The 26,352-nt window shown below is 51.9% G+C and overlaps 5 protein-coding genes across 5 annotated transcripts; 2 read left to right on the forward strand and 3 right to left on the reverse strand.

Moving 5' to 3' along the window:
• Positions 1-15,456: 15,456 nt before the first annotated feature.
• On the reverse strand, positions 15,457-18,785 carry ACET3X_005039 (uncharacterized protein). Its single transcript, XM_069451200.1, has 4 exons — positions 18,461-18,785; positions 17,109-18,400; positions 15,859-17,053; positions 15,457-15,803 (listed from the first exon to the last, which is right to left on the reverse strand). Exons 1-2 carry the CDS (start codon positions 18,697-18,699, stop codon positions 17,626-17,628), a joined length of 1,014 nt encoding a protein of 337 aa, XP_069307083.1. The 5' UTR covers positions 18,700-18,785; the 3' UTR covers positions 15,457-15,803; positions 15,859-17,053; positions 17,109-17,625.
• A 314-nt stretch (positions 18,786-19,099) lies between these two features.
• Positions 19,100-19,667, forward strand: ACET3X_005040 (uncharacterized protein; the record flags this gene model as incomplete). The annotated part of the gene is made up of 2 exons (XM_069451201.1): positions 19,100-19,155; positions 19,220-19,667. 2 exons carry the CDS (start codon positions 19,100-19,102, stop codon positions 19,665-19,667), a joined length of 504 nt encoding a protein of 167 aa, XP_069307084.1.
• Positions 19,668-21,380: 1,713 nt separating this feature from the next.
• Positions 21,381-22,564, forward strand: ACET3X_005041 (uncharacterized protein). Its single transcript, XM_069451202.1, has 3 exons — positions 21,381-21,542; positions 21,596-21,794; positions 21,841-22,564. Exons 1-3 carry the CDS (start codon positions 21,400-21,402, stop codon positions 22,366-22,368), a joined length of 870 nt encoding a protein of 289 aa, XP_069307085.1. The 5' UTR covers positions 21,381-21,399; the 3' UTR covers positions 22,369-22,564.
• Positions 22,565-22,799: 235 nt separating this feature from the next.
• On the reverse strand, positions 22,800-24,493 carry ACET3X_005042 (uncharacterized protein; the record flags this gene model as incomplete). The annotated part of the gene is made up of 2 exons (XM_069451203.1): positions 22,800-24,219; positions 24,267-24,493. The coding sequence occupies 2 exons, from the start codon at positions 24,491-24,493 to the stop codon at positions 22,800-22,802; spliced, it is 1,647 nt and encodes a 548-aa protein (XP_069307086.1).
• Positions 24,494-24,776: 283 nt separating this feature from the next.
• Positions 24,777-25,187, reverse strand: ACET3X_005043 (uncharacterized protein; the record flags this gene model as incomplete). The annotated part of the gene is made up of 2 exons (XM_069451204.1): positions 24,777-24,941; positions 24,990-25,187. 2 exons carry the CDS (start codon positions 25,185-25,187, stop codon positions 24,777-24,779), a joined length of 363 nt encoding a protein of 120 aa, XP_069307087.1.
• Between the last annotated feature and the right edge of the window lie 1,165 nt (positions 25,188-26,352).

Here is a 26,352-nt window from a genome sequence, read left to right on the forward strand (position 1 = left end):
CTTGGGTTGCGGTTTGATAACAAGCTGCTTGTAGGTGATCTGTCCTTTTTGGCGACCTCGGATCTTCGACCCCTTCGCACTCGTCACAGCTTGGAGAGATTTTTGTTGACGCTGCGGGAGAGAGCCTGCATGATCTTCCGCCAACGAGACGTCCGTCAGCATCAATCTAAAGTCATTCTCTTCGGCACCTAGCCATTCGGGTAGCAGCCCCCACACACGGACGAAGCACAGGCACGTCAGAGTATTAAAAGATGTTTTGTAGAGATTGCCTCTAAACACTACACTGGATACGCGTGTTTATTTCGATCTAGCTAGAGATGTCAACACTTTTAGCGCTTACTTGAAATGAAGGATCATCTATCCAGCTGTAGAGGCACAAGTTACATCATGATGCATGCAAAGAGCGAAGACTACTGTTCTTTTGCTATGGGTACAAGCTTCATCCCCTGTTTCTACCTGATTCCATTACAGGGAACAATCGTCCTGAAATAACCCACTCCGTGAAATAGTGTTCTGCCAATCCGTTGACTGGAATCTTTTGCTGTAGACTGGCCGACTCCTCCGGATGTATGAACCTTTTCGGGGATTTCCACATATGCCGTCTGTCTGGTCCTTGTTGAAGTCTCTTTTTGGTGGGTAAGGCAGCTCTAATCTTCTCCAGCAGTAGCGTTAAGATGGAGAGATTCCCGAAGCTACCTCATCCGATGGTATCTCGTCGCTAGAGCCTTCTTTATGAGGAGTGGACCTTGTTTGTGTTTTATAGCGTAAGGGAGTGCTTCTTAATGGAGTTGATAATCGGGAAGCTTCACGTATTCAGTCTAGCCTTCACCCTATAATGGTAACTCAATTTTTGTTTCGATGCCAATGGGTCGCCAAGGCTGTCTTGATACACAACAGAACTTCTTGACGCGAATCTCGCAGTCAGATATCTGGACCTTTGCTTTGTGCCTGGCAGTTTTTCGTGTGCACTTGGATCTTGGACGTACTCTATCGGCGCGTCATTGTGTTAGTTTTCCAGAATTTGGCCGATTGCCTAACCTCAGTACAGTCACCAGAATGGATGAAACAAGGTTTTTCAGGACACTAGTCTTACGTGTATCCGACGCACTGAGGCCAGGTCAGTTCATCGTCGTGAACAGCGTTCTTCATCTCGATGAGAGAGGGTCGTAAGGCCGTCGCATACACGGCAGATGTGTGGTTGATTTGCCCTTGAGCAGCTTCCCATCTTCCAACCTTGGAAGGTTCCAATGTTGTGTCTAACAATATCACACATCTCCGAGCCTCCGGAGTCTACCTTATAATCTACTGCGATGTCTTACATAGGCATACACGTACACAGAGAGCAAATTCTACTATTAGATCACTGGAGCCGGTTCGCTATACAATCTGTTATGGCTGATCTAGCTACCTCGCAACGTTACCGAGGCGGAAAGAAGTGGATAGCTCAATACGCTACCTCGTGACAACCACATCAGCTCTAGCTGGGAGTCAGATGACTCCTAAATGGGAACATTGCGTGAAGTGCCTGAGGTTTGAGTCTGCTTGCATAACTAATGATTGAAGAGTGCTCTTGTCATGCCAACATCACCGAAGTGACAATGGTGACTGCCGGAACCATGAGACGGATGAAGACATCCACGACATAGCATAAACACAGAGCCACTTGTAATTGATACTACTCAGTATTGGGTGCGCTAGGTCTGAGTGAGGAAGTAGTTAACGACCATGGTGAAGAACACCTGGATAGCCGTCGCTTACCCCTGCAACCTTGCCACGGCAAAGAGCGACGAACAAAGACAAAGGCGGACAATGGCTAGACTGTACAATCGCGGGTAGCGCCTCTCTGTATAATCATGGACACAATGGCAGACCGTGTTCAGAGCGGTGGTGAGCTCAACAAGACTATTGGACGTCAAGATAGTGGTCACCCCAATGAAACTCCTCGAGTCCGGAACTTTGCAGCAGACGTAGTGAATGGGATTGTTCTATTGGTGAGAGGTGTTGCCAGAATAGGCGTGGCATCCCGATTTCCGGGGTTGAGGACCTCGGAACGACAATTTGAGTGATCATTCTAGGATGTATATACCGTGCAAGCGAAGATCCCTTCTGATCCAATTAGGCGACACATGCTTCTATGACCTTCTACGATCAGACGATGATGTTACATCCGTAGTGGAGCCGAGGAGCGCGTCAATGTGACTGTGAATGTATAGCCTACACTGTGCTCACCACAACAAGGAACACTTGCAACCCTTTACTTGACTTTTACACGTGTGCGGCGTAGTTATTCTCATATCTTTGGTTGCACCTTTCCTATCGTGGTCCTAGGTCAGCGACCAAACATGGTCCTGAGGCATGCATCCCCGTATCGCGGGACGTTGAAAAGCATGGCACAAGGCTTACGTCACGTCCCAGCGCACGCAATCATTCGAGAATATGATGTTCTGTGGCTTCTATTGGGTGCGGGTAACATGCGTAGGATTCTGCACGTTGCTTCAATCGATGGCGACTCGCATCCGAGGCGTAGAAGGATCGAAAGGAATGGGACATGAGGTGTGAAGCGCGCGCGTCTATGCAAACCATGCGACATGTAATTTGCTGGTTTAGGGGGAAAGCACAAAAACATAAAATTATGGTGGACCGGAAACTAGGTAGTGTACCTCTCCTTGCTTAAGGAAGTGGGGATACGCGATGTGGCACAGTTCGGGTATTGGAGCCGGCCGATATCCTACTCAAACGTGTTAGCAAATCCACGACATAAGATTGAATTCCAAACGACTCAAGATGCGGATCTTCGCTGCGGGTATTCACGACTTTTCGTGATGATATGCATTGTCCTTGCCGGAGCGCATCCTTGTCTCGCGCATGTAGCGTGTATACTGCTCGGATGAGGCGTAAAGCGAGTCAAGCGTATGTGTGCTAGCGAAAACCCAAGAACTCAGAAGGCGTACGCAATATCTTAACGACTTGGTTAGACGTCGTTTGCAAGATCTCGAGGAGGAATGGGGCACACGTCCTTCTGCAGTAAACTTGGGCTGTGGTACGTGACTACGGTGATGAGGGACTGTCCAATAAGCATACCCATGTTACTGAAGGGTGTGATGTGCTCAGGTGTCTTGCATGATATTCCAAGAAGGATGTGAAGACACTGGTATTCATGTTCATTCCGAGAATCCGAGTCGATCGCTTTTAGGAAGGCCTGGCCATTCTCTACGTAACAATATGGGAAGTCGTATCTGAGGTCCATGGCCGTGTCGTCATTCCTCTCGTGCTATCTCACAACTAAGAATCTGAGCAAGGTTTGCATAAACCTATGGTCAATGTTGGAAGTTTGTTGTCAAGGTTCCAAGTCAATAGCGCTACAGTCGCGGTACAAATTAACAAGCACTGACTCAGCACTGGTGAGACTTATGAAGCGGTGGCAGAATAGACGGTAGGGATCGAGGTAAGATATTTTTGACAAAGGGTTTTCGGTCCTTTCTATTCGCCTTTCACACATGCAAGAGAACACGCAGACATGGTATGCGAGCAGGGAAAAGGAGTTGATTCGATCGTTGTTCGGATGTTTGTCGAACAAAGGATAGCTGAATCTAGGAGTGTTACCGTAGGTTTGGAGACGGAATATTGGTGAGAAGGGCCGAAAGATCATCGCCGACAGATTGGTCGTGAGCAGGGTAGTGAGACTGACGGTCGGCCTGACTACGGTTGTCCGGAGCTTTTATGCAGCTTCTAGCGATTTTTTTCTTCTTTGAGATGCTTAAAGGTATGCTGATCTACTAATGTCCATCGAGTAATCCGCATGCGTGGAGTTGGTTCCGCGTAAATTGTATCGTGGCATCGATTTGAAGTTGCTTCGTATGCAGTGGACGACGAGGTGTTGTTTTGGCAGACGGGACTATTGTGGGGTAGTCCCTCTTCTTCGAAAGCCAGATGATGCCATATAAGGGATACCCCGCGATGTGTTTAGCCAGTAAGAGCAGATGGATCCATTTAGACAGGCGCTCTCGCACTGCTCGCATTACTCTACGCGTTAGAAAGCTGTCTATGACTGACCCGCTGATTTCTATTTTATGTGGGTCTTGAGTGTGTTGGCTTACCCGCTGGATGGTAAGTTCATGTATGTTGGAGCCCTGGAAGACGACATGCAGAGCTGCGTGCGAACATTTGTCAAAGCTCGCCTGCGAAGGTGATTATTGGATGGCTGAAATACCCGAGGAAGACGCATGTTTGACACATGACAGACTGGAGGATCAGGACAAGGACAAGGCAATGCAAGTCGACAGTGCACGTCTTTCTGCAAAGAAGACTAACGAACGCATGTATAACGTCTTGGGTGGTGTGCAGTTGCTCTGCTTACCTGTGGTAGGTGTCGGCGTTACAGACCGAGCGAAAAAGCATTCGAGAGAAGAGCACAAAGACGGTATCGAGTAGGAAGCGATAAGAGGAGCCATCTGGGTTGAGCAACCCAGTCGGGATCTGTGTGCAGCAGAGACGGCCTCATGCATTATACGCAGCAGGGTAAGAAACGTCATCTCCCGCTTCTGGGCTATATAGCGGATGGTATAGGGTGATCCGAGTAACAAATAAATTATGATGAGCCCTGCGCAGGCGGCTCTCAAAGGGTCCTCGGCTCATGATCCTTCCTTGCGTGACGGAGAGCGTGTAAAGCGAGCCCCATGACGCATGTTTCGATACGAACCTGCTACACATGTCAGAGGTTTGTCTAGAGAGGACAGGCTCGTATCGAGAATGGGGCGAGAAGCTACGTTGTAGTATGTACTGCAGAGCGCGAGTATTCCAGAGTCGTAAGAACCACAAACCTGTTTGACTGCACCTATCCGTACACGAAGCGATACAGTAGACAAGCACTTGAAGGCTGCGCAAGCGAACACAGCGAGGGCGATGAAGAGTCCTAAGGCGCCCGTGCGGAAGCTCGGACCATGTACGGATTGTCCACTCGTTCGATCTGCTCCCACAGGGTATCCCTTTGACTTGAACATGACTAGACACGTGCCTGGAGGAAGACATCGTGGAGCATCGGTTAAGTGCCGAAGGATTGTCGCTTCGACGAGCACGCGCCGGCACCTGCCACCATTATCGCGTGTTGGATCTTCGCAACACGCTAAGCTTGGCTGTCGCGATGTCGACATGGCCGCGGAAGGAAACGGCAGTCTTGCCGTCTCTGTCGCATGGGCATGGGCAGGTGGGGTGAAGGAAAACAAAAGTGGACGCAAAGGGCGCTCGGGTGCCCAGCTTCACCGGAGACGCCATGTACGAACAAGTGCAACTGCACCGAGAGTCTGCGTCTCATCTCGTCTGGATCAGTCTTCTAGATTGAGGATGGCGATATGATCCGGCGGGTTGGAACTGGAACCAACCGCTGTACGCGGCTGTACCGTGAGTGTGTGATTAGTCCATCACGTGTGACGTCGGCTCCTAGCCTGGTGCAGTCTCCCCTGAACTACCATCTTGGCTGCGCAACCGACAGTCTGGAGCCGGAAACTGGTGGAGAAAATCAGCCAACCGAAGGCTGAGATCTATCAGTGGCGCCGTGCTCGACCACGGTGCTGGTTGTAAGCTATGACGATCTCGGAGCATATCCCTGGCCAAGGCGCGGACAATGGTTGCAAAGAGTGCCTCTCGGAGTCAGAGCAAGACTTTGCGGATAGCACACGACAGCACACGAGGAGCGTCAGATGCTCGGCGATTGCCTGGAACAAGGACTCGTCCCCAGAGGCGAGATACACGCCGTCGCGACCTTTGCACCTCTGCGCCCATTCCAGCCCCCAACAGCGGCAGCAGGCGGAACAAGAGCAGATGAGATGTGCGGCATGGAGATCGTTTTCATGTCCTGCAACACGCATGCTGTTACCAATGCATCGGGTATAATTGTCATGGAAAGGGTTCGAGAAGCAGGAATCACACATGGGCTAACGCCAGCTAACCATTGCAACACGGCACGAGCTAGCCCCGTTTAATATGGTGTGCGTGTGTGTGTGGAATCTCGAGGCGCACACCGGACGGAATTTGCGATGCGACAGGGGCTGGAACTTGGAGCCCAATGTGCCAAAGCGCTCTGCAGCAGCGCCATGAATTGCGCAATACTGGTCTCGCCATGGCAGCGCGACGTGTGTGTGGGAATTGGCCAGGCATGGCTGAGGACCAGACCCATCACAAATCTTGTGCTGGGATGCAGCAGCTCCAGGGCTGTGTGTCGTGAGGCGGTCCACATGCTCTCACACCACCCCCACGGCATGCGCGGGGAACGGTCACCAGATCCTGGTCATATCGCCCAGTGTTATCACCAACGACAGGCCGAGGGCTACCATGTCACTGATTCGGTCGAGTTTCACAGAGCCCGTCATGCACATCAACATGGCCGGAGATGTCTGGCATGGCATGCCGTCTCATCAACTGGTTGCTTACCCCCACATGGCCACTGGCAATATGTCGACGTGAGGAGCACGTCCTCGATAGGCACGTTGTCTAGGGCGGACGCAGTGGCTCCATTGTGGTGGCTGCATGACTGCATGGCATGGGCCATGCAATTTCTTCTGTCATCCGCAGCGAGACGAGGCGTTGCCGCCGCTGACCGTCCCGAGACGTTAGTGGTGCTGGCCGCGTTGAAGATGCAGGTGTACAAGAAGCAACCCACTGATGGGATGAGACGAGCAGCAGAGGTGCTCCCGATCTCTTTGGCCAAAGCGCAGGCGCGGCGATCGATACACGATCGTCTCTCTCCACGCGAAGCTGTGCCTTGTATTTTGTGCAGTGCGTGTAGGTAGCGCGCGTGGGGCACATGCGGCATAGAGGCGTGTTTCGGGGATTTTAAATTCGCGATTGGCTACCAATGAAACGCTCAACAAAGCAAAATGGAGAGCACAATCCATTTCACTGCGAGCGGCATGCGAGGGCACAATGGGCTGTGGGGGGGGGGAGATGGGAGGGAGGGAGGAAGGAAGGGAGGGATGAGCAGCACATGATGAGACATGGTCGCGCACATCATCATGGCGCACTCGCACACGCTGCCCGCTGCCCGCTACCGCTGCCTTGAGCGGCCCTAGCAACGCTCGCGGACATGTGTGCGAGCCAGCCACGGGTGGGCTTTTGCAGGTCCAAGTGGAGGGAGGGCCGGCGAGCTGCAGATGAGATGACAGGACGTCTTTCCGGACAGTCTCCCGCAGGTCAGTGCTGGAGGGCTGCAGGGCGCGGCCACCTCGACGTGGTTCCTTGGCTTGCCAGTCCAGGTGCGCGTTGTTACGGTGGGGGGGATCAGGCTCTGTTCCGCTTCCGCGCATCGTCACTGTCGAGCATGCAGTAGCGCGCAAGACGTGCGCACGGCGGTGGCCAGCATGTCCCGGTCAGCGCAAAGGCACCGCCTAGCGCGTCGTCAAAGCCGCCGACAAGGCATCATGTACTTGCTGCCCTTCGTCGCGCAACATGGACCCGGCTTGACAGGGGCTCAATGCACCCTCGATGGTTTGCTGCCCGGTCGGCGCTCCTCCGACCATTACACCGCAAAAGCCTTATATCACACCCGGTCCTGGCGCGGCCACTGCCGATTGCGGGCGTGACAGATCTCGACTCCCACACTCTTTAGCACTTTGCTCGACGCCTGCCCTGCAGCTTCACTTCGCACCCTCAACGCTTCACTTTACCACTGATCTCCAGCCCTTGTTCCTGCAGCGCCCCGTTGCTCCCTCCTAGTATAGCATGGCCGTCAGCCCCACACTGCCTCAAGTGCCCTACTAGGAAATTCATCCTCGCCGCCTCCTACTGCCTCACCGTTTGCTCTGCCGCCATTACTCTCTCCCATCCACACCTAGTTCGCCTCCTGTCACGGTTTATCATCAAGACGTCTTTTGGGTTGTCTTCCAGGCGACCCAACCCACCTTGTCACCCTGGCTACTCAAACTCTCCCCGCGATTCGCGCCCCTCTTCCTCACTATCCACGACGCTTCCAGCCCTCTCTGACTCCGCCATACCACAGCGATTCTAAACCGGAAGGCCCATGGTCCGGTCAGGGCGGCCAAGCGGGCTCTGGCGATAACTATTCCATGTCCATCCCGTCGGCAGGAGAGCCTCGTTCAGAGCGGAACACCCCACAAATGTCGCCCATCCAGTCTTATCCTCCAATGCAACCACCATACAGGAGCCCGCGCGAAGCCCCAGTGAACCCGCCCGTTTCGCTGCCCCCTCTTCGCCATCTTTCAAAGACTCCACCAACTCCGTCAGATCGGAGATTTGGGAATCCTTTTGGAGTTCACTCTATTCTGAACCCCCAGGCAGAACTAGTCGAACAGCAACGGGCTTTGAGACGCAGTAATTCTCAGCTGGAATCCCCTTCCCCAGTCGATACACAAAAATCCCAAAGCCTGCCCTCCATAAGTCGACCCAACAGCGTCGACTCTACTCAGTCTACGCAGGAAGGGCAACAACATGCCAGGCCATTCCAGCCCCCAGAGCGTCCTCCAATACGTTCTCTCTATCCTGAGAAAGGAATTAGGACCCACAGCTTGAGCAGATTGAATCCGCCCACAGGCACAATCGATGCGCAGCAGTCGCCCTTCCTAACTGCAAGTACTCGCCCCTCAGAGATGATGACGACCCAGCCTGCTTTGCCCACACCTCCTGCTGGCGGCCGGACGCACTATTTCCCACCTACAGCTCCGACGCCCCCACCCAACTTGATGCGAACAGAGATGCGTCGGCCAAGCATAAACTTCCCTCAGTCCGGTAGTGCTAGTCCAATTGCACAATACTCTCCATACAGCCAGCCAGCCTCGGTTGCGTCGAGTCAGTACGACAACAACAGTACCCAAGGCCAATATGGACCCATGCGTAGACACACCCCTACTCACGATTCCCGCCAGGGATCGGTATCCATGGAAAGTGAACGCAATAGTATGATAGCCATGGCACCGTCCAATCAGAGCAGCGTCCAGCTCATGACAATTCAGAGCCAGGATGGGTCTCTACACAATATACAAGTGGAAACACAGACCGCTTCCAAGGGTGCAGACGAGAAGAGAAGGCGCAATGCTGGCGCTTCTGCACGTTTCCGTGCCAGAAGGAAAGAGAAGGAGCGTGAGGCCTCTATGAGCATATCCAGGTTGGAACAAAACGTCCGCGATTCCAATGAGGACGCCGAGTATTATCGCTCCGAGAGAGACTACTGGAGATCAATTGCAATGCAAGCTCAGCCGGAACGTCACATCACCCGCCCACCATCGCCTCGCCTAAGGCGTGTATCGGTAGCGCCGTCACGGGCACCGTCTTCTACCACTGGACATGGCTCAGAAGCGTCGTATGACGACTATGAGGATGAAATGCGCGAAGAAGAGCGCAATGTTCGAAGAAGAACCAGCAGCTACCATCCAGCTCTCGGCCCTCACCACACTGATGCCTCTGCTCCCAGCCATGAATCACGTGGTTATTCTGCATCTACTTTCGGACCAATCAATCCTGCTCCTGCCCAGGCTCATCAGTACCCACAGCATCAGCAGGCACAGTCCACGGGTCCTCAGCCCACAGCCAAACGGCCAGTCTATCGCGATCCGTTTCCTCCTGAGACGAATCGGTATGAGCACCCCACCTGAACTCCACGAACAACCCCGGGAAAGGATGCGCTAATGCTTCTGTCCTATCACCTTGTTCCCATATTACTTTCCTGAGACATGTGTCTAAGATGCATGTTTCACATTGCGCGGGTGGCTTCTTCCAGCTTCTGCAATTTTGCGAGCACACATTTGCGTTATACCCTATGGCTTCTCATTCTCTGTTTCTTATCAATACTATGAACAAATTGCACCTAGATATCTCTGTCCTCGCGGACGCTTTGGTTGTCATCGTTATCATCGTACCGGGATTAAGGAACGTCGTTTCGCCATTGTACAATACTTCGTCATACGCACCACTCAGTGGGCAGCATCATTGTTTTGTTCGTCTACTCACGGACACCAACGAGAATAGAACAAATCTTGTTGTACAGACTACTTCCAACACTCAACATTTACCGTATGACATCACTCGGTGTGTGTCTTGATACAATCTAAGATACCCCACCGCTTGGGCCTTCACACATGATGCACTCTGCTTTTGCAGCCCGTTTTCCACTGACCTTCTTCCCCGAGACTTGCTGGGTGAACCACTCTGCAAATTCAAATCGTAATCGCACATGCGGATGCGCCCAACGTATCAGAAAATTTGACCAACGAGCCCATCTCCGCTACGTTGCTCGAAAGCAGGCGGTCATCAGAACTGAGTTTCGGATATGGGATGACGAACTAAGAAAAGCCGCCGTCGACTTTTGAAAATCCGCATCAGGAGCCGACCCTGACGGATGAGGCCAACGCCATACCGAGTGTAGCCTCAGGCAGCTGTACACAGCCGACAAAACAAAGAGCTTAGAACAGACGCGCTCACATCGTACGATCTGCGTTTCCACATCGCGCCTCTGGTCAAGGTATCCGTCCAAAGTTTAAAGCTCGCCGTAGGCAAGCAACCCGGCGCCATGGGCGTTAACTCCCAGACTATTCGGTTTAGTAGGTCGGCAGTCTTCTGCGACCTCCAGGCCATGGTACCCGAGGGTCCTATGGGCCTTTTACCTTGTTTCAGAAAAGTGCTTCACGCGGTTCACGAGCGTGTAGCATTGTCTGACCGCGCTCGATTGTCACCAGACATGCCACGTTAAAAAGGCGCACACATAGCATAGACCATTGTAAGTTACGCAGACACGTGTACGATCACAACCTCGTGCTCGCAAGATCAATGCTGATTCCACTGCGCACAGTCCACAAGATCCCGTCAGAGAGGTCTGTAGCCACCTGACCATCGCGCTGGGAAGCAGCCGAGGACGTGACCTGGCCAGACTTCAAGTTCCGTGTTTCGCATGTTAGGTGCCGGAGACGCCTCCGGCGCGGTCCGTTGGACGATTCGGCGCATTCGCTGACCCACGCCGGAACTTTATGTACGGCATTATAGCGCCTCTATAGTTGAGGCCCTTTACTTCCCTGAATTAAGACCCGTATTGACAGCCCGCCACTGTGCGTTACTAGTTCCAAACTTCAACGGACGCCCATGTTCATGTCGGTGGCTTGAGAATCCCGCGAGTACAATTTAGAAGCGCGCTGTCGACGGTGTCGAGTGGAACTTTCCCGGTTGTCGATTTTAACACACCACAAAACGTCCCACAATCGCAGTAGCTTGAACCTTCCTCAAAACGGTCCGAATCTCGCCACCTCCTTTGCACGGTCCGACCAGCAACTATCCCGCTCTTGTGCACATCTTACTTCGTACAACGATCAAGGGAACAAGATACCCCCCTCGACCAGACTGGAAGTTTCTCCAAGTTGCGGAAGCCGCATTAAGTTGACCAGAAATTGTCTACCACATTATTTCCACAAGGAGAAAGTCGACGGTGAAATAGAATATCGACGGCCTATTCTTCGAGACCAGGGACTGAGATGTCGTTAATGTTGTACAGGCATGCACTATGACGCCCTGCAGGTCTTGGACGCTCGCATGACAAGGCATCTCGAGACAAGTAGGGAGTAGTCGACCTATCACAACCTGCTCAACTGAGCATTAGCCCTGCCACCAAGGCAGCACAACAAAGAACGATGTCGCATTCGTATTATCCATATCGCTAATCAATTCGATCCTTCCCTTTTCCATCACGGCCAATCAATACCCTCGCGGATTTCAGGACTAACTGTTGTGCCGCTCTATGCACGACATGCCCTTGATCACCATCCTCGTCATCGGGCCTAACCTTAGATTTGCCGGGCCCCCGAAGCGCGCACGGCGCACGCAACATCTTCACCGCCATCTCTCCGCCTTTAATGCCTTCACGTCAGCGAACGCTACCAGCATCCGGTGTGATACTGACTCGCGAGAAAAAAAGTTACGGGTGGGCTCACAAGAACAAACACTAAAAAAAAAAAAGTCTCCACACTGCAGAATGCGCTGCAAGGATGCAACCCAGTTTGCCTACGAGCCAGCCGCTTGTCCCGTGATCCTACGTCTTGGAAGAAGAACTACCTAGGCAGAGCCGCTGTGGTGCATGGGTACTGATTGATGACATGCCGCGAGTGGGACGGATGCCCGCCCAATCAAAGGGAGTTATGTACAAGATCAGCGCTTGCTCACCGTTTACCTCTGCGGCGGGTAACAAGGCTGTAAGACTGCGCATGCTGCAGTAGATCCAGCCCGTGATCAGCCTCTGCTGTGCTTACCCGATTAAGAGTTCGCAACTCGGGCCGAACGTGTAAGACCTGATCGATCTTTCGGGCTGCGTAAGCACATTTTGATTGCTTCTTCGCAACTGCCGATGGTGTTTTCACGTTCCTTGCTTCACCACCACCACCATCACCGCGAGACCTAGTCATGTTGCTGGTCGCGGGGTGCAACACCCTACTGGGATGCGGTTGCCGGACCAATTTCCCCATTTTTCAGCCTTTACAGCTGATGTTTCTCTGACTTGCATAATGGACTCCATTGATGTACATCTGCGCGGGACTTAGAGGCTCCACCCACATTCAGATGACCGACTCTCGACACGTGTACCTACAATTTACACCGTATATTCCTGCCATGTTGATGTAATGCCATCGACATCGTTCCTGCTGGATTAGATCTGCACTGTGCGAACGTTGTATTTCTCGGAAGATGCGTGTGTCTATCGAATTACCTCGTCACGCGTGGACTTCGCGCTCCTCCGTCTGCGCGCAATGTTTGCTTTGCTAGACGGCAATGTATCACTTTCAGCAAAGCAAGCATGAGGAAAACTCTCACCGGATCGTGCAACTGACTCAATGACCTTGGAGATGCAGCGCGTAGACAGGCACTATGGTCTTTTGCGCCTTCTGTCTGCAGACGGACATAGCACATACTGCACTGCATCGCCTTCGTTTCAACAATCAAACTATGCCTTCGCGCACTGGCCGGATACTCAAACTGAACCCTTCTGTTGTCCCATGACTTGAACAAAACTAGTTACCATAGCACAGTACAGATCTTCGCATCGTCAAGACTGAGAAATCCGCGGGATTTTGTAGGTGGGGCAGAATTTTCTCTCGCTCTCGACTACATACGTGCGTAAGTGCTTGGCCTGGGACATGAACTACACAAGCGATGCTCAGTACTGGTTTGGTTGCGACGGCGTGGACGCTACGCGTTCTGTTATAACAAAGTTTCGTCGTTGACTTAGCTACTATGGGCAATATTGGGAACTGGCGCGGTTACCAGGGACCAGAAAGAAGATGCGTACCACGCGTCGTGAGTCATGTGCGGACCATGTAGACTTATCTCGTCATGCATCTTCTCAACAAGAAGTGCTGGACAACTTCAGCTTCATTATCAAATCTTACATAACGCATCGCACCCTCGCCAGTTCCATAATCCCGCACATACCCATACCTCATGATGCAGCTAGTCCTATCGCCGAACCACACTGCCGGGTCCTGTATGCATTTGCACCAGCATCATCCTGGCGCGGTACGCGCATCGCCTTTCCCAGGACTCTGCACTCAGAGCCCAACCATGCAAGCCACGCGGTACAAGACACACACTTGCACACACCCACACACCCGCACACCCACTCATACATACACACACACACACCCATACGTGCCTACATACACACATGCACACACACAGTGCTTATGCATGTCGGCCGTGACAAAGCCATCCAAAGACGTGATGAAGACCCGCATCCCCAATACCGTCACGTGGACGCACTAGTCCCTTTTGGAAGTACGATGCGAACAAGGGACGGGGATGCAAACGTGTTGGCCCCGCGCTGCATATCATATCATCTCATAGCAAACATCTTACTCGCAGGAAAAGTAGACCCGCCAATGAGATAATTCGACGTCAAGTCTGGTATGGGTAGAGCAGGGGTGTCCGCCAATCATTGCGCTCCCCACACGCATCTTCTCCATCTGTCTCGAGGGGGCGGGACATGTGGCCCCATACTATTCTTAGCACGTGTAGATGGGAAGTTGAGGCGAATAAAACCACCATAGGGATTTTGGGTTTCGGTGCGTCGTTGGTCGTTCCGATCCGTTGTTCCGTTCTAACCCGCCCTTCAACCAGGTATGCGTCATCCGCAAGCACGCGGTGCGGTCACAAATGAGGCCATGGGAGCGCTTGGAACATCCTCGTCTTGTTCTGTTTTACCACCTTGTGGATTGAGTTATCTTACCCACACAAAGTCACATCACCCAGGACCCACGTGCTTTCCGTCCCGTGAAGATTAAGTTGGGGGGTCGGGGGGAGGGGATGGGGGGGCTACAAGAGCATAACGCGGCTCGCGCGAATCGCTACAAAAGGGCAACCGACACGAAAATGGCCATGCAGGGTCCTCCAAAACCTTCCACAATGGTTTTGCTTTTGGTAGCTTCCATGTTTGCCATGTGGGGATTAATATGCACGACACAATGCACGAGTGATCGCTTTGAGATAAAAGCGCGATACGTGATGCTTTTTGGTGGGCGGGTAGCAGAAGTAAGTACACGCGCATCGAGCCTGTTTCATCCCGCCTCGAAATCAAGTTCTCGTGTACATCCCACGAACAACTACCTTTTCCGGAAGCAGTGTGCAACTCCGTACACATCACTAAATGCCTCTGCACGAGATTGCTCACGCCACGTTTGCGCACGTAGTGTGAGACTTACAGAAAAGTGGCACTGCTACCCGCCCGTAGGATGTCGCATGTCGTGCATGTCACCACGACCGCCTGAATATGCCGTCAGCCAGAACCGAGATATTGGACAGCACACGCTTCTAACGTCGGAAGCGAACAGACCCGTCTCACACACGGAGATTCGCGAGACACGACAATTCGCCACTGGTGTGATGGCTGATGACGGCTGGCATGTTGTTTAGTGAACCGGCGCCCATGAGACTGTCATCAGTGTGCCATGCTATGTCGACATGCGCAAGTCAACGTTGTGTTTCTCATATGGATGTTCTGGGAGAATGTGGACTTGATGTGATTCGTGCAGGAATGTCAAGCGCGCGGAACAGCCACAAGGCTGCATACACACCCGTTGTCGAGGCTGTCCGAACGCGGCCGTTGATTTCCAGTTGCTTATGCGGGATCACTGCGAAGGTAATGAATATTGGTTGTTGACGTAGATGATGTACGTAAGACGGTGGTGTCTGGTACGGCTCATCGCATTACCAGATTAACATAGGGGATGGTTCTTGAGAAGCCTCTGCCTGCCTGGCTTTACTAACGATCCTGTACCATATGTACTGCAGAACGCTAACGAAGCTGATGATTCCCGGATGTCTATGTCGTTACATCTAGACAGTTCTCGACCACCAAAGTCATCAGCGCCTCTAGCCCAAACTACTGTGGCCTTAGGCGCTTGTCATTCAGCTAAACCCTTACCAGCTGCAAGGGGGTTATGAAGAACCCATTCTCTAATTCAAAGCGCAGCACCCAAGCTATTTCAGATGAACCTGCAGGGTCTTGTTCGCTTTTCTGAGTGACTCTTGTCGTCCTGCCTGTTTCAAACCTTGAGTAATGGCTTCTTCCAGATACAACTCAATTTTCTAAAGTCCTTGACCTGCTCTCTCAAACCCTAGGTTAAGACAAAACGGACCTCCGCAATGATTATATCGGCATACTCAAACATGATTACCTCCTACGTCAGCTCCTCACATGTACTTTGTCTGTTCTAGGGAAACAATTCATGGTACTGAATACTCCAACCCACTGTCTTCAAGCTAGAATAATTCAAAAGAAGAGTATTGAGCATTACTATCATGACCAGCTAACGCTAGATTAGAAGCTTTCAGTGTTAGACCTTATCGAGTATTCGTGAGATGTCGATCTCCGCAACTTACATCCCAAGACTCAAACGCCTGACAAGCAAGCAGACACGAGCCTCCGTTGAGTTTTGTTGACAGGAAAGGCAAACTCTGATTGTCTTACAGTTCTGAATCCTCTCTATGGAGACCTCGCACTCTCGGCCTTATACAGGTCAACAAAGGGGGCTGTTGCGTCTGTACAGACATGTATCACCAAACTGTCTTCCTCGAAAATCCTATTATCCCTCAACAAGACCAAGACCTTCTCCGAGGATCATACTATGGCAGAATGGGATTGGTGCCTCCAACCGCTCATGTACCTATGTATCTGATGTAGCATCTTAGAACCACTGTTTCCAGTAGATGATACGTTTATTGCCTCTCGAGAGCAGCCAAGTAAGACCTAACTTCGCAGTTTGTTAGAATCTAGCTATACGAGACAGTGTGTTCACTTGGAAAGAACATTACTCAATTCGCCATATGCTCAATGTCGCAGCATCCAAGGCAATGCCATGTTTTGATGTCGATTGCCCTAGTACAACTTTCGTTGACGCTTCTCAACACGGCCTTAATTCTGTTGCGAGACCGCAAACTGCTCCAAAACTCTGGAGTGTCCTAGTAACGTGGATCAAGGCCACTGCCAGTCGGTCATCGAACTCTTTAGTATTATCAAAAGCGATTCAGCGCTCTACTCCACAAAAACCTTCTACAGTGTCAACATCAACGAGTAGTTTTTAGACTACAAGTGAAATAACACCAACATTCCAGCGACTGACAACGACAGGACACCGCCGCAGACTTCCGCCCACTCAGTGACGGTTCTAACTGCTTTTCCAGGCCCGCCAGAGCGTGTACTTGTCGCCGCGCAAGGGTGATGACGATCTTTGGCAGTCGAACAAAACAGCATGACATGTCTGCTGAACGATCCTATGTTTTTTTTTTCATGAGCTCAATACACGGTACGAGACGCATCAAAGCTGAACAAAACAGCTCGCATCACTGTGTTGATTCTGATTCTGACGATTCGTCAAGGTGCCGCTTCTTCTATTACCACATCTGCAAAGTATTACAAGTCTAACTCGTACAGCTGGAGAAGTTCGATACCGGACACGTCCTTTCCCAAGGCGAGAACACCATCACTATTGCTTGGGTCTCAGAGGCTGATGATGCAATATCGTTTTGCGTTTATGGCCGTGTATCATCTACTCCCATTACTTGCGGCATTCGGCTTCTGGATCTGTTGGTTGATGAAGCTTGCTGGTGATTGGAGCTGTGCCTGTGCTTACGGTTTTTCGCAGTAGTATGGGTGCCTTTTGGCGAACATCTTGTAATAGTCTAGCACCGGCCAACAGTCCCGCCTTGTTACCTGTTACTAGTCTCAAGCGATGGTAGCACTATGCACACTGGACACGCGATCATACCATAGTAATTTGATAGCTCTGCCACATGAGCCGGTTTACCGGTTTGCTTCGGGTCGCTGTTCAGCATGCATGGATGGCTGTGATCTGTTTGACACACATGGTCCGTTGCACAATTACGCGTTGCATGCATGATGCTGGGGCCCAAAATCCCTGGCGCCACCAATGCATGCAATGAGCCTGTTCATCCGGCGTGGCAACGGAGAAGGAACGCGTGGGGGCAGCCGAGCCGAACGTGCATAGGTTACATGGAGGTTTTTTCCCGCTGCATGCAGTATTTCATTGGGATAATATGCATACAACGTCACAGTAATACGATGACCGCGGAGATGGTTGAAACACGTGGACCGGAGTAAGGCGATGATAAGATGACGTCTTGCTTTGTTCATCCGCCACCCACACCGAACCGAGTCCGCAACGTATTGAGCCGGCGCAGCGTCTCGGGCATGTCGTTGTTGCCGCTTTCGGTGTGCGTCAACCGGTAAGCCGAGTAATCTCTGTTTTCCTGAAGGAGGGTATCGATGAGAGTAAAGTCACCAATCACACATTGGCCGGAACTGAGAAGTTCAACAGCATCCATATGGCCAGACTCGGGGGATGGCAATAGGGCATCCTCCTCGTTGTCGGGATCTATACCGAAGTCTGACAGAGTATCGGTTCGGTGTAGCACGCCTCGCTCCTCGTCATCGGCATCTTGGTCTCGGGCCGCGTTGTCATTTGTCGCTGCTGGTGCCGAGTCTGACGTGGTTCGCGTGGTGGTGTTGGTGTTGGTGGTTGTGGTGCTTGATGCACCCCCACCAGCTGACAGCTTGGCTAGCTTCTTCTTCAGCTCCCGCCTCTTGACGTGCACCGAGACCATGACAAGCTGCAGGAACAAGATGCACATGTCCAGGGCGCCAAGCTTCCACTTGCTCGTGGGCCCCTGCTGCCCGATGAAGTCTATCATCAAGCCGCCATGCAGATAGCCTCGGGTGTCTTCGCCAGCCGAAGGCGCGGGATAGGTAAGATGCAGGAGGAAATTGGCTGCAAAGGAGAAGAGGAGCAGCGGCAGGAAGGGCCTCGGCTCGTCTGGTGGGCGCGTGACGGTGGCGGTGTCGGGGATGGGCGTCAGTAGAAAGCCGTGTGTAAAGGCTTTGAACAAAAGCCAGAAGAAGGAGCAGCTGCCGACATGTTAGCGCAAAGCAGCAACAGCAGCAGCAGCGTGCAAGTGGTAAGCGTACTCGAAATAGTAGAGTGTGATGAGTTGCAGGTAGACGACCATGTCCAAGTCGCGCAGAAGCTCGCCCAACATCTGGATGCGCTTCCTCTTCGCATCCAGTCTCCTCTGCTTGGCTGCCTTTTCCTTGTCGCGCTGTTCAGCCTCTTCAAAGCGTGCTAAGGCATCCTCGAGCCGGGCCAGGTGGGATGCAGCATCGTCCTGGCGCCGTGGAGCTCGAGACGACTCGGCCTCATCGTTCATGGCGCAGCGAGACGAGTTTGCCTGCCGCCCCGTCTCTCATTGAAGGCGACGTGGTAGTTGAGTGTTGGTAGACGATGGAGATGCTTGGCCCAGGCTGTCGTTGTTTGCAAAGCTGTGGTCATGCTAGGTACAGGTGCGCGCATCGGGCCTGGAACATCAGGAAGGGCCGATGGCCGAAGTGGTGAGATAATCGATTGCTCCGCATCTTGAAGCCATACACAACCCACTCTGCATGTGTGAGAGCGCTTCCAGAGCTTCTGCATAGCCTCGATTTGCGCATTCAGACATAGCGCTCTGCTCCAAGCCTGCAGGTTCAGGTAAAAAAAGAACCAAACCTGCTCATTGTATCCATCTACCCACGCGACACCTCCGCCACCTCCGCATCTGCATACTGCCCACCATGTCTTTCGGACCTCCAAACAGCGCGCCGCTTCCCTCTTCTTTTGATGAGAATGCGTATGTAGAAACCCAGACAATGACGTACGTGCACATGGCATTCGCCTACTAACGACTCGCCCAGCGACTTTTACAATGAAAACACCATTGACAAGATATGGCGACGCTTTCGAGAAGAGCCCCTCGTTCCCCTCGGCTGCGGCCTCACCGTCTGGGCCATTGTCGGAGCGACCCGCTCCATGCGAAAAGGCGACCACAAGATGACCAACCTGTACTTCCGCCGACGTCTGTATGCTCAAGCCTTTACAATTGCTGTATTGGTAGCAGGCAATATGTACTGGCAAAAGGATCGCGTCAAGCGCAAGGAGTACGAGAAGCAAGTCGCCCAGAAGGAGCGCATGGACAAGAGGGACAGGTGGCTGAAGGAGTTGGAGATGCGAGACGAGGAAGACAAGGCCTGGAAGGAGAGGATGGCCAAGAAGGCGAGGGGGGCAGCAGAGGAGGCCAAAGGTGTCACTGACATGGTGGCCGAGAAGACAAAAGAGCTGAAGGACCAGACGGTTGGAAAGTAAACCCGGGACATCATAAAGAGCTCAGCTACGGTTGGACATGGTAGCATCGCCATGACCACTCCTAAGAAGAGGATTACAGAGGGGTGAACTGGAGTGCATGTCACCCTTCAAACGACGCACCCTCGTTGTATACATATATACTACATATTGTACGAGTATGGTCTGGGAATTTGGGGTCATTTCATCATGAGCAATCTGTCGCTTCACGAATACCTGCACTGGAGGTCAAGGTACCTTTATGCACAGGTACAACCTTTTGTAACATAAAACAAAATATCATACCCAATTACATATTCATATGTTGTCTAAGTCACCCACCTAGCCACCTGGAATCGACGTGCGGACAGACAAATCAACATTCACTTACTTACAATGAACAAGAATGAACTATATACTCCGAGTTCAGTTCGTTGTTCTCTCCAACTCAACCCATCGTGTCTGCCGCTATACTGCCGAAACCCGAGTTATCAATGTCTTCTACCCCCTTCAATACAACGCCATGCTGCGAGCAATGCGACACACCCGAACCTATGATCAATTCATTGAGAACCATACTATTAGCAAGCCAGTAGAACAGTTTGAAGTAGGCGACGTGTGCGCCATCTGCCAATTGCCCTACGGCAGTGAGAATCTCGCCTTCGAAATGCTCGACATGCCACTAGAAATCATAAATGTCCCAGGTTGCAGACACGTCTTCGGATCTGCATGCATCGAACAGAGATCCTTTGGACCGCAACATAGCCGACGATATCAAACACAGGAGATCCGAGTTCTTGGCCAGAGACTTCCAAACCGACTATGGCACAGCTAGGCATTTTCTGTTCAACGAGTCCGAGTATGCCGATTCTTACGTGCCGTTGGGACTCGAAGAGCTGTGGTCGCAGCTCGACCTCTTTCGTATGATAGGCAGTACTTTGGCCATGGAAGCGATACAGAAACGTATACGAGACCTGCAACAAGGGCATAACATCTGCATAGCTGAGATAGCCTACAGCCCAAAGGAGGTTCTGGATGAAATTTTAATGGTTGATCCTTTTACATTCAACAACTATCACCTTCCGGCGAACAGTATGAGATTGGCTATCCTCGAGACACTGAGATCGATGCGGGGTTCTCGCCTCTATCAGATGTATAGAGATATGGTGCCTCAAAGGAATGGGGTTAGAGACGTTTCCTGCTTGTTCGCTATCGAGGATGAGTGGATGGGCATGTTTCCCAAAGACCAAAGAGATTGGGTTGTACTGTTGCTCAACATCCTCTGGCAAGTGGATCTGATCACTCTAGCAGAATATGCTTCAGAGAACGACGCACTAGATGAGGAGGTTTGAGTGAGATTTGGGAATATCGTGGCATAGGAAAAAGGTTGATAGTTCTTATTGAATATACGCATAAGCAGTTCTTTGAGATAGCAACAAAGATAATGTCTTCCTGAATGTGTTTGGTGAACGTGGTCTGGCTGATGTGCCAAGCCCGACAGGTTTTGCTCGTCAGAAATGTGCATGGTTACGAAAAAGGAAACGCTCGAAGCGATACGCTTACTCGAATCAAGAAATCAAATGGCCTAGGAACCATGATCGTGACAAGGAGGAGTCTGCAGTCGACAGTCGGATTGTAAAGAGCATGGAGAACTAGCGCCGGAACATGCCGCTCGAAGTCTTGGCAAAGGACACGCTTACGTCTGTGTCGGCGCAGCGTCGACAGCTCCGCGTTCACTCTTTCCGAATCAGCAACGATGAGGGTTCTCCAAGGTTTTGTTTCTTCCCTATTGCTCTCGGGCGCGGCCATTGTGTCTGCAGCTTCTTCCTGGAGCTTTGAGGATGCCACGGTGACTATTTCCAGCAAAGGTGCTGGTGTTGGCGGAGGTTCAAAGGACAAGTGAGCTCAAACTTGCATTCTGTGCAGTGATTGCAAGGCTAACCATCGTCCAGACTGAGTCCGTCGACGCCGCTGGGCAAGTCTGTATCATTGGGCGCAACCGACACATTGAAGCTTGTCCTCACAACCCTCGACGGAAGCACTGCGAAGCGGCCCCATCAGGCCTTCCTTACTCTGACCGAGCCGACGACGGGCCTGGAGGAGTCTTTTGTGTTCAGCGTAAAGGACAGCGGCAAGGGAAAGGTGGATTTGGTATGTTGTACGTTTCAATGGCTGGCAGCACAGCTAACATCTCCAGTCTCACAAAGACCTGCCCCACCAATTCTTGACCTCTGAGAAGCCCATCGCGGCATCGATTGTCATCGCATCGTTTGGATCTTCTGCACCATACAAGAGCAAAGCGTTCGATCTCACTGTCACCCGCGACCCCAGCGTCCCTCTCAGCGTCCCTGCGCCGCCCGTCCGCTACGCCGCCGAGTCCGAGATCCACCACATCTTCCGCGACGACCCCAAGTCTCCACCCAAGATCATAACAATTGTTTTCGCGGCTGCTGTTGCTGCTGCCCTACCTATTCTGTTTGGCGCGTGGGCTATGCTGGGCGCAAATGCCAACCATCTGAGCAAGGCGCTTGGCAATGCACCCATCTCGCACGGCCTCTTCTATGGCTCCATACTGGCCATGGAGGGCATCTTCTTCCTATACTACACCAGCTGGAACCTCTTCCAGACCCTGCCAGCGGCAGCTGTCGTAGGAGCTGTTGCTTTCCTGAGCGGTAGCCGGGCTTTGTCGGAGGTTCAGGAGCGGAGACTCGCTGGACAGAGATGATCAAAGCTGGAAACCTGATACGATTTTGTACTTTGTATGTATAGACCTAAGGTGTAACAGGAAACGCCGGAAGAGGGAGACGTCAGTCTAAGGTATGAGAGAAAGCGATACCGCGAACACTATCACAGAAAAGCACAAACGCAGAGTAGTCTGCTTGAAAATTCTAGGCTGTGGCTTTACTGCCATTGTAATCAGTCCACGCACGACTGACAAACTCGCATCCACCTGTTTTTCCGTGCCTTCTCTCACCCTCTGTACATTCTAACGAAGCATCGTCCCGAGTGAGGGGTTGCAAGCATATAATAAATGCGATTGGCTACCCAGATATATCAAGTGCTTCTTGTATGTAGCGTCCTCTCAGCACGCCCGCCAAAAACGGTTCAAGAAAGCTCTATCGGCCATCTTGCTCAAAGGTTCGAGGCCTTTGCTTTCTAAATCCAATTCAGTAAACCATCGACATTCTCCCGCCCTACAATACCCTCTTCGACCATCTGATCCAACACCTTCGGCACATCCGCACTTCTCCCCTTCCAAGTATCCTTCGACATTTCTGAACCACTCGCCACCGTCTTCAGTATCTCTGCTACAACTGCCTTGGCATCTGCCGTGCTCCGCACTCCGGTCGCACCAGCTTTCTCTGCGTAGCTCCTGCCTCCTCGGTAGAAGACGCCAGCGTTGGAAACCAGAGTTGATCCGCTCTTCGCCCAAGCAGGCTTCGCATTTTCAAAAAGGGAGATCCGGAAGCGGAAGAGGTCGGTATCACCTCTTGCAATGAAGACGTCGGCCAGCCGCGATGGGGACAGGATGGAAGTGTACGGTGCAGCAGATAGCTTTGTGAGCAGATTTTGGGCCTGTGTGAGAGCTGTCCATTGGATGTCGATATCTGTACTGAATGTGGGCGCAGAAGGAGTATACTGATTGCCATCTGCAAGTGCTGAGCCGAGGTCCATGAGCGCGTCGGCATAGGCGGACTGGACATTGGTTGATGCGAGATCAGGACTTGGACGTTGTCCGGCATCCTGTACCATGCCGCTGAAAATCCGCTCCACGGTTTCTGCATACTCTGTCGATTTTGTTCTGCCACTGCGGTATTGTACTTCCGCTACGCTGACCTGGAAACTGGCAGCCGCGAGGATAGCGTCGTCTTTGGGTGTTGTTGTAGCTTCTTCGGGTGCAGAACCTATCGAAAGTGTTGGGCCTGCTTTAGGTTCATCGACAGCTTTCGGGGCCGGTGACTTGTCAATGAGCTCTATGAGCGTGGGAATCTTGTTCGTCGCTGTATCTAGTCCATCTTGGGCTTTCTTCTCTATGTTTGGTAGATCTGTAGCGGAATTATACAGACCTAGTAATGTTGTCAAAGTACTGAGTTGCGCAGTGCATGTTTCCAAGATGCTTTCTGGTGTCAGTGGCTCTTCAACGGTGGCCCACTCGCCTGGTGCCTCTGAAGCTCCCGAATCTGTCTCTGTGTCTTCTTCCTGCGTTTCTGCTGGCTGTCGTCGCTCACCTTCCCAAGCCTCCTGGTACTCTCCGGATGCTTGGATCTTGGCGATCTCGGCTTGCATCTGAGAATACTCTTGCTGTTGCCTTTCCAAACAACTGGTAAGGATTTCGACCGCTTCCTCGAGCAATGGTCTCGCATCGTGCTTTGCGGTGGCTTGCGGGCTAGCCTCCAGCCCAGCTTCTGCTAGTGAGGTGAGCACCTGTGCAGCGTTGAAGAGGATGTCGGTGTTTGTTGGATTTAGAGAGATGGCAAAGCGATGCGACATTAGAGTCTCCTCCAGCAGCGCAATCCTATTTCCAAAATGTGAGATGATGCGCTCATCTTCGGAGATGGTGTACTGAAGGTTTGCTCTAGTTTTATTAGCGTTAAGCATATCATTAGATGAGAGACACCTCACTTGTTGTACGCGAGGTCAAATGATTGAGGATGACGCTTCAGGCCTTCATTGTAGGCGTCGATTGCTCGGTTGAAGAAGCGAACAGCCTTCGCGGCGTCGCCTGCGCGCCATTTTCCTGCCGCTTGTTCGAATTCATCTGCAGCCTCGAGAAAGTCATTTTCGGTCTCTGGTTCCGGTGGCTTTATCTTGCCCTTGGGCTTCGGCTTCAAAAATTTCTTGGGTGGCATAGTGATGGTTGGACGTAATAAAGAGGTTGATGTAATGCGGGTCGTGTTGATAACTAGGTATACGTTGGTAATCGACGTCCAAGTGGCAAATTTACGCAAATGCGACAAACTATTTATCAGCAAGTGCGCGTTGCGTGAAACACACTCCTCAACCAAGCGGCCTCGACAGAAGTGTGCTTGTTACCATATCACTAGGTCGCGAGCTTTCTGCTGCACCAAAACTTCTCGATTCGCCCCACCCCCACTTGCCCGAGCCTCGCGAACCTTGATGCTTCCACAAGCTTCATCTCAACTTCTCCACGTTAAAGTCATCCCATAGCAAGGTTCTGTCTACCAGAAATCCATTGGCATCAAACACGACCCCTTCGTCTTGGAGCAGCTGCAATTTCGAGTTCTGATTCTGTCCGCTGGGGGCTTTCTCCCAGTCACCCTTGTATCCGCCAACGAACTGTGAATATCAGTGCTGAAGCTCTTGTACTGGGGCAAACACACGTACACCAGTGCTGGCGATACATCGGTGACACGGCACCTCTGGACAGAACGGATTGACGCGCAACGCGCCACCTACCGCACGAGGCGAGCTGTTCAAGGCCTTTGACATGGCGGCGTAAGTCGTGACGCGTCCTTCCGGAATCATCTGGAGGGCTGCATATACCCGCTCTTGGTATAGAGTAACCTTCCGCTGCTTCGACATGCTGAGGGTGTGATGCAGTTCCATTGACGCGTCTTCGAGCTGTTTTACATATGACCTCGGGACGCGCCGTCACGTGGTATGCTTCCAAATTGACCACTCATAGATCAGAGTCACACAGGCCACACCGATTGAATGTCTTGCAACAGAAGGAAACCGTTGAAAACATACCAAGGACAGAACACAGCAGAAACAACGAGACCCCTATACAAATCGGACCCTTGCCCAAAGCGCTGCTCTGAAAAGTTCATGTGAATACACATGAGAGTGGTCCACGAAATGTCAAAGATCAATTGGAGAACTATGTAGCAACTTCTTCTAGAGGATATGGGAGTCTGTATAAACGCACGAGGCGTACTTCAAGGAGCGATACCACAACACACGTGTCTGGCTACCACCCCCAAAATCGCCATCATTAGCCCTGCGATCAGAAAGTGGCCGGTCCTACGCGGACTTCAAGCGCCTCGAAGGACTTGCGGTTATCGAGGTATAAACCACCTACGCAACGATTTCCTCCGCTATCGGAACCTTTTGCCATTGTGGTGTGGGCCTTAAGAACGAAAACTATACACTCGCCCGTGCGATCGGCCTCCTTACTTCGCACGACACGCTTCAAAAGGATACACGTCCGATGAACTGCGGCTAGCAAAGCCGTGAGGCGTCATTTCTGGCAATCACACTTGCTGACTGCCCTATGGTCTGTCTCTGGACGATTCAACGACCAGCGCGGTCCAGCATCTTTAGGTTTGGCACTAAACAGTCATCATCAATTCCGCACGGTCACCTCGCAACGACTTGCTCTGGTCTGGTACCGCAGCGGGCCGAGCTCCACCAGAGCTCACAGGGCTGTATGGCTCTTACGCCTAGTGATTCGTAGACACTGAGGCAGTCGCGCCGTGCCGCCCTCCCTTATCCTTTGCTCTGTTTGACTAACGGGTATGATCAAAGCATGAACCAGGAAGGGGTCACTATGGCCCGCGGTGTTCAGTGTTTTATAAACACATACTGTCAACGATGTATGTCACAACTGTGATATCTACGTCGGCGGCTACCAACATCTAGTGGTTAGATTGTATGCCACCAGCAGCCTAGAAGACTAGGTCGGGTCCAGATGCAAGACATCTCAACATAACGGCTAGTAACGTCAGAATTTGTCCGGCACGCACAT

Source organism: Alternaria dauci, chromosome 4 (genome assembly GCF_042100115.1).
Source record: "Alternaria dauci strain A2016 chromosome 4, whole genome shotgun sequence".
Classification (NCBI taxonomy): Eukaryota; Fungi; Ascomycota; class Dothideomycetes; order Pleosporales; family Pleosporaceae; genus Alternaria; species Alternaria dauci.

Excerpts from the sequence above, each read along its gene's own strand:
- ACET3X_005041 (XM_069451202.1), top strand. The coding sequence starts at position 21,400 with ATGAGGGTTCTCCAAGGTTTTGTTTCTTCCCTATTGCTCTCGGGCGCG. Across the intron at positions 21,543-21,595 it reads GGCGGAGGTTCAAAGGACAA|ACTGAGTCCGTCGACGCCGC; the intron begins GTGAGCTCAAAC and ends ACCATCGTCCAG. Across the intron at positions 21,795-21,840 it reads GCAAGGGAAAGGTGGATTTG|TCTCACAAAGACCTGCCCCA; the intron begins GTATGTTGTACG and ends TAACATCTCCAG.
- ACET3X_005039 (XM_069451200.1), bottom strand. The coding sequence starts at position 18,699 with ATGAACGATGAGGCCGAGTCGTCTCGAGCTCCACGGCGCCAGGACGAT. Across the intron at positions 18,401-18,460 it reads ATCACACTCTACTATTTCGA|CTGCTCCTTCTTCTGGCTTT; the intron begins GTACGCTTACCA and ends ACATGTCGGCAG.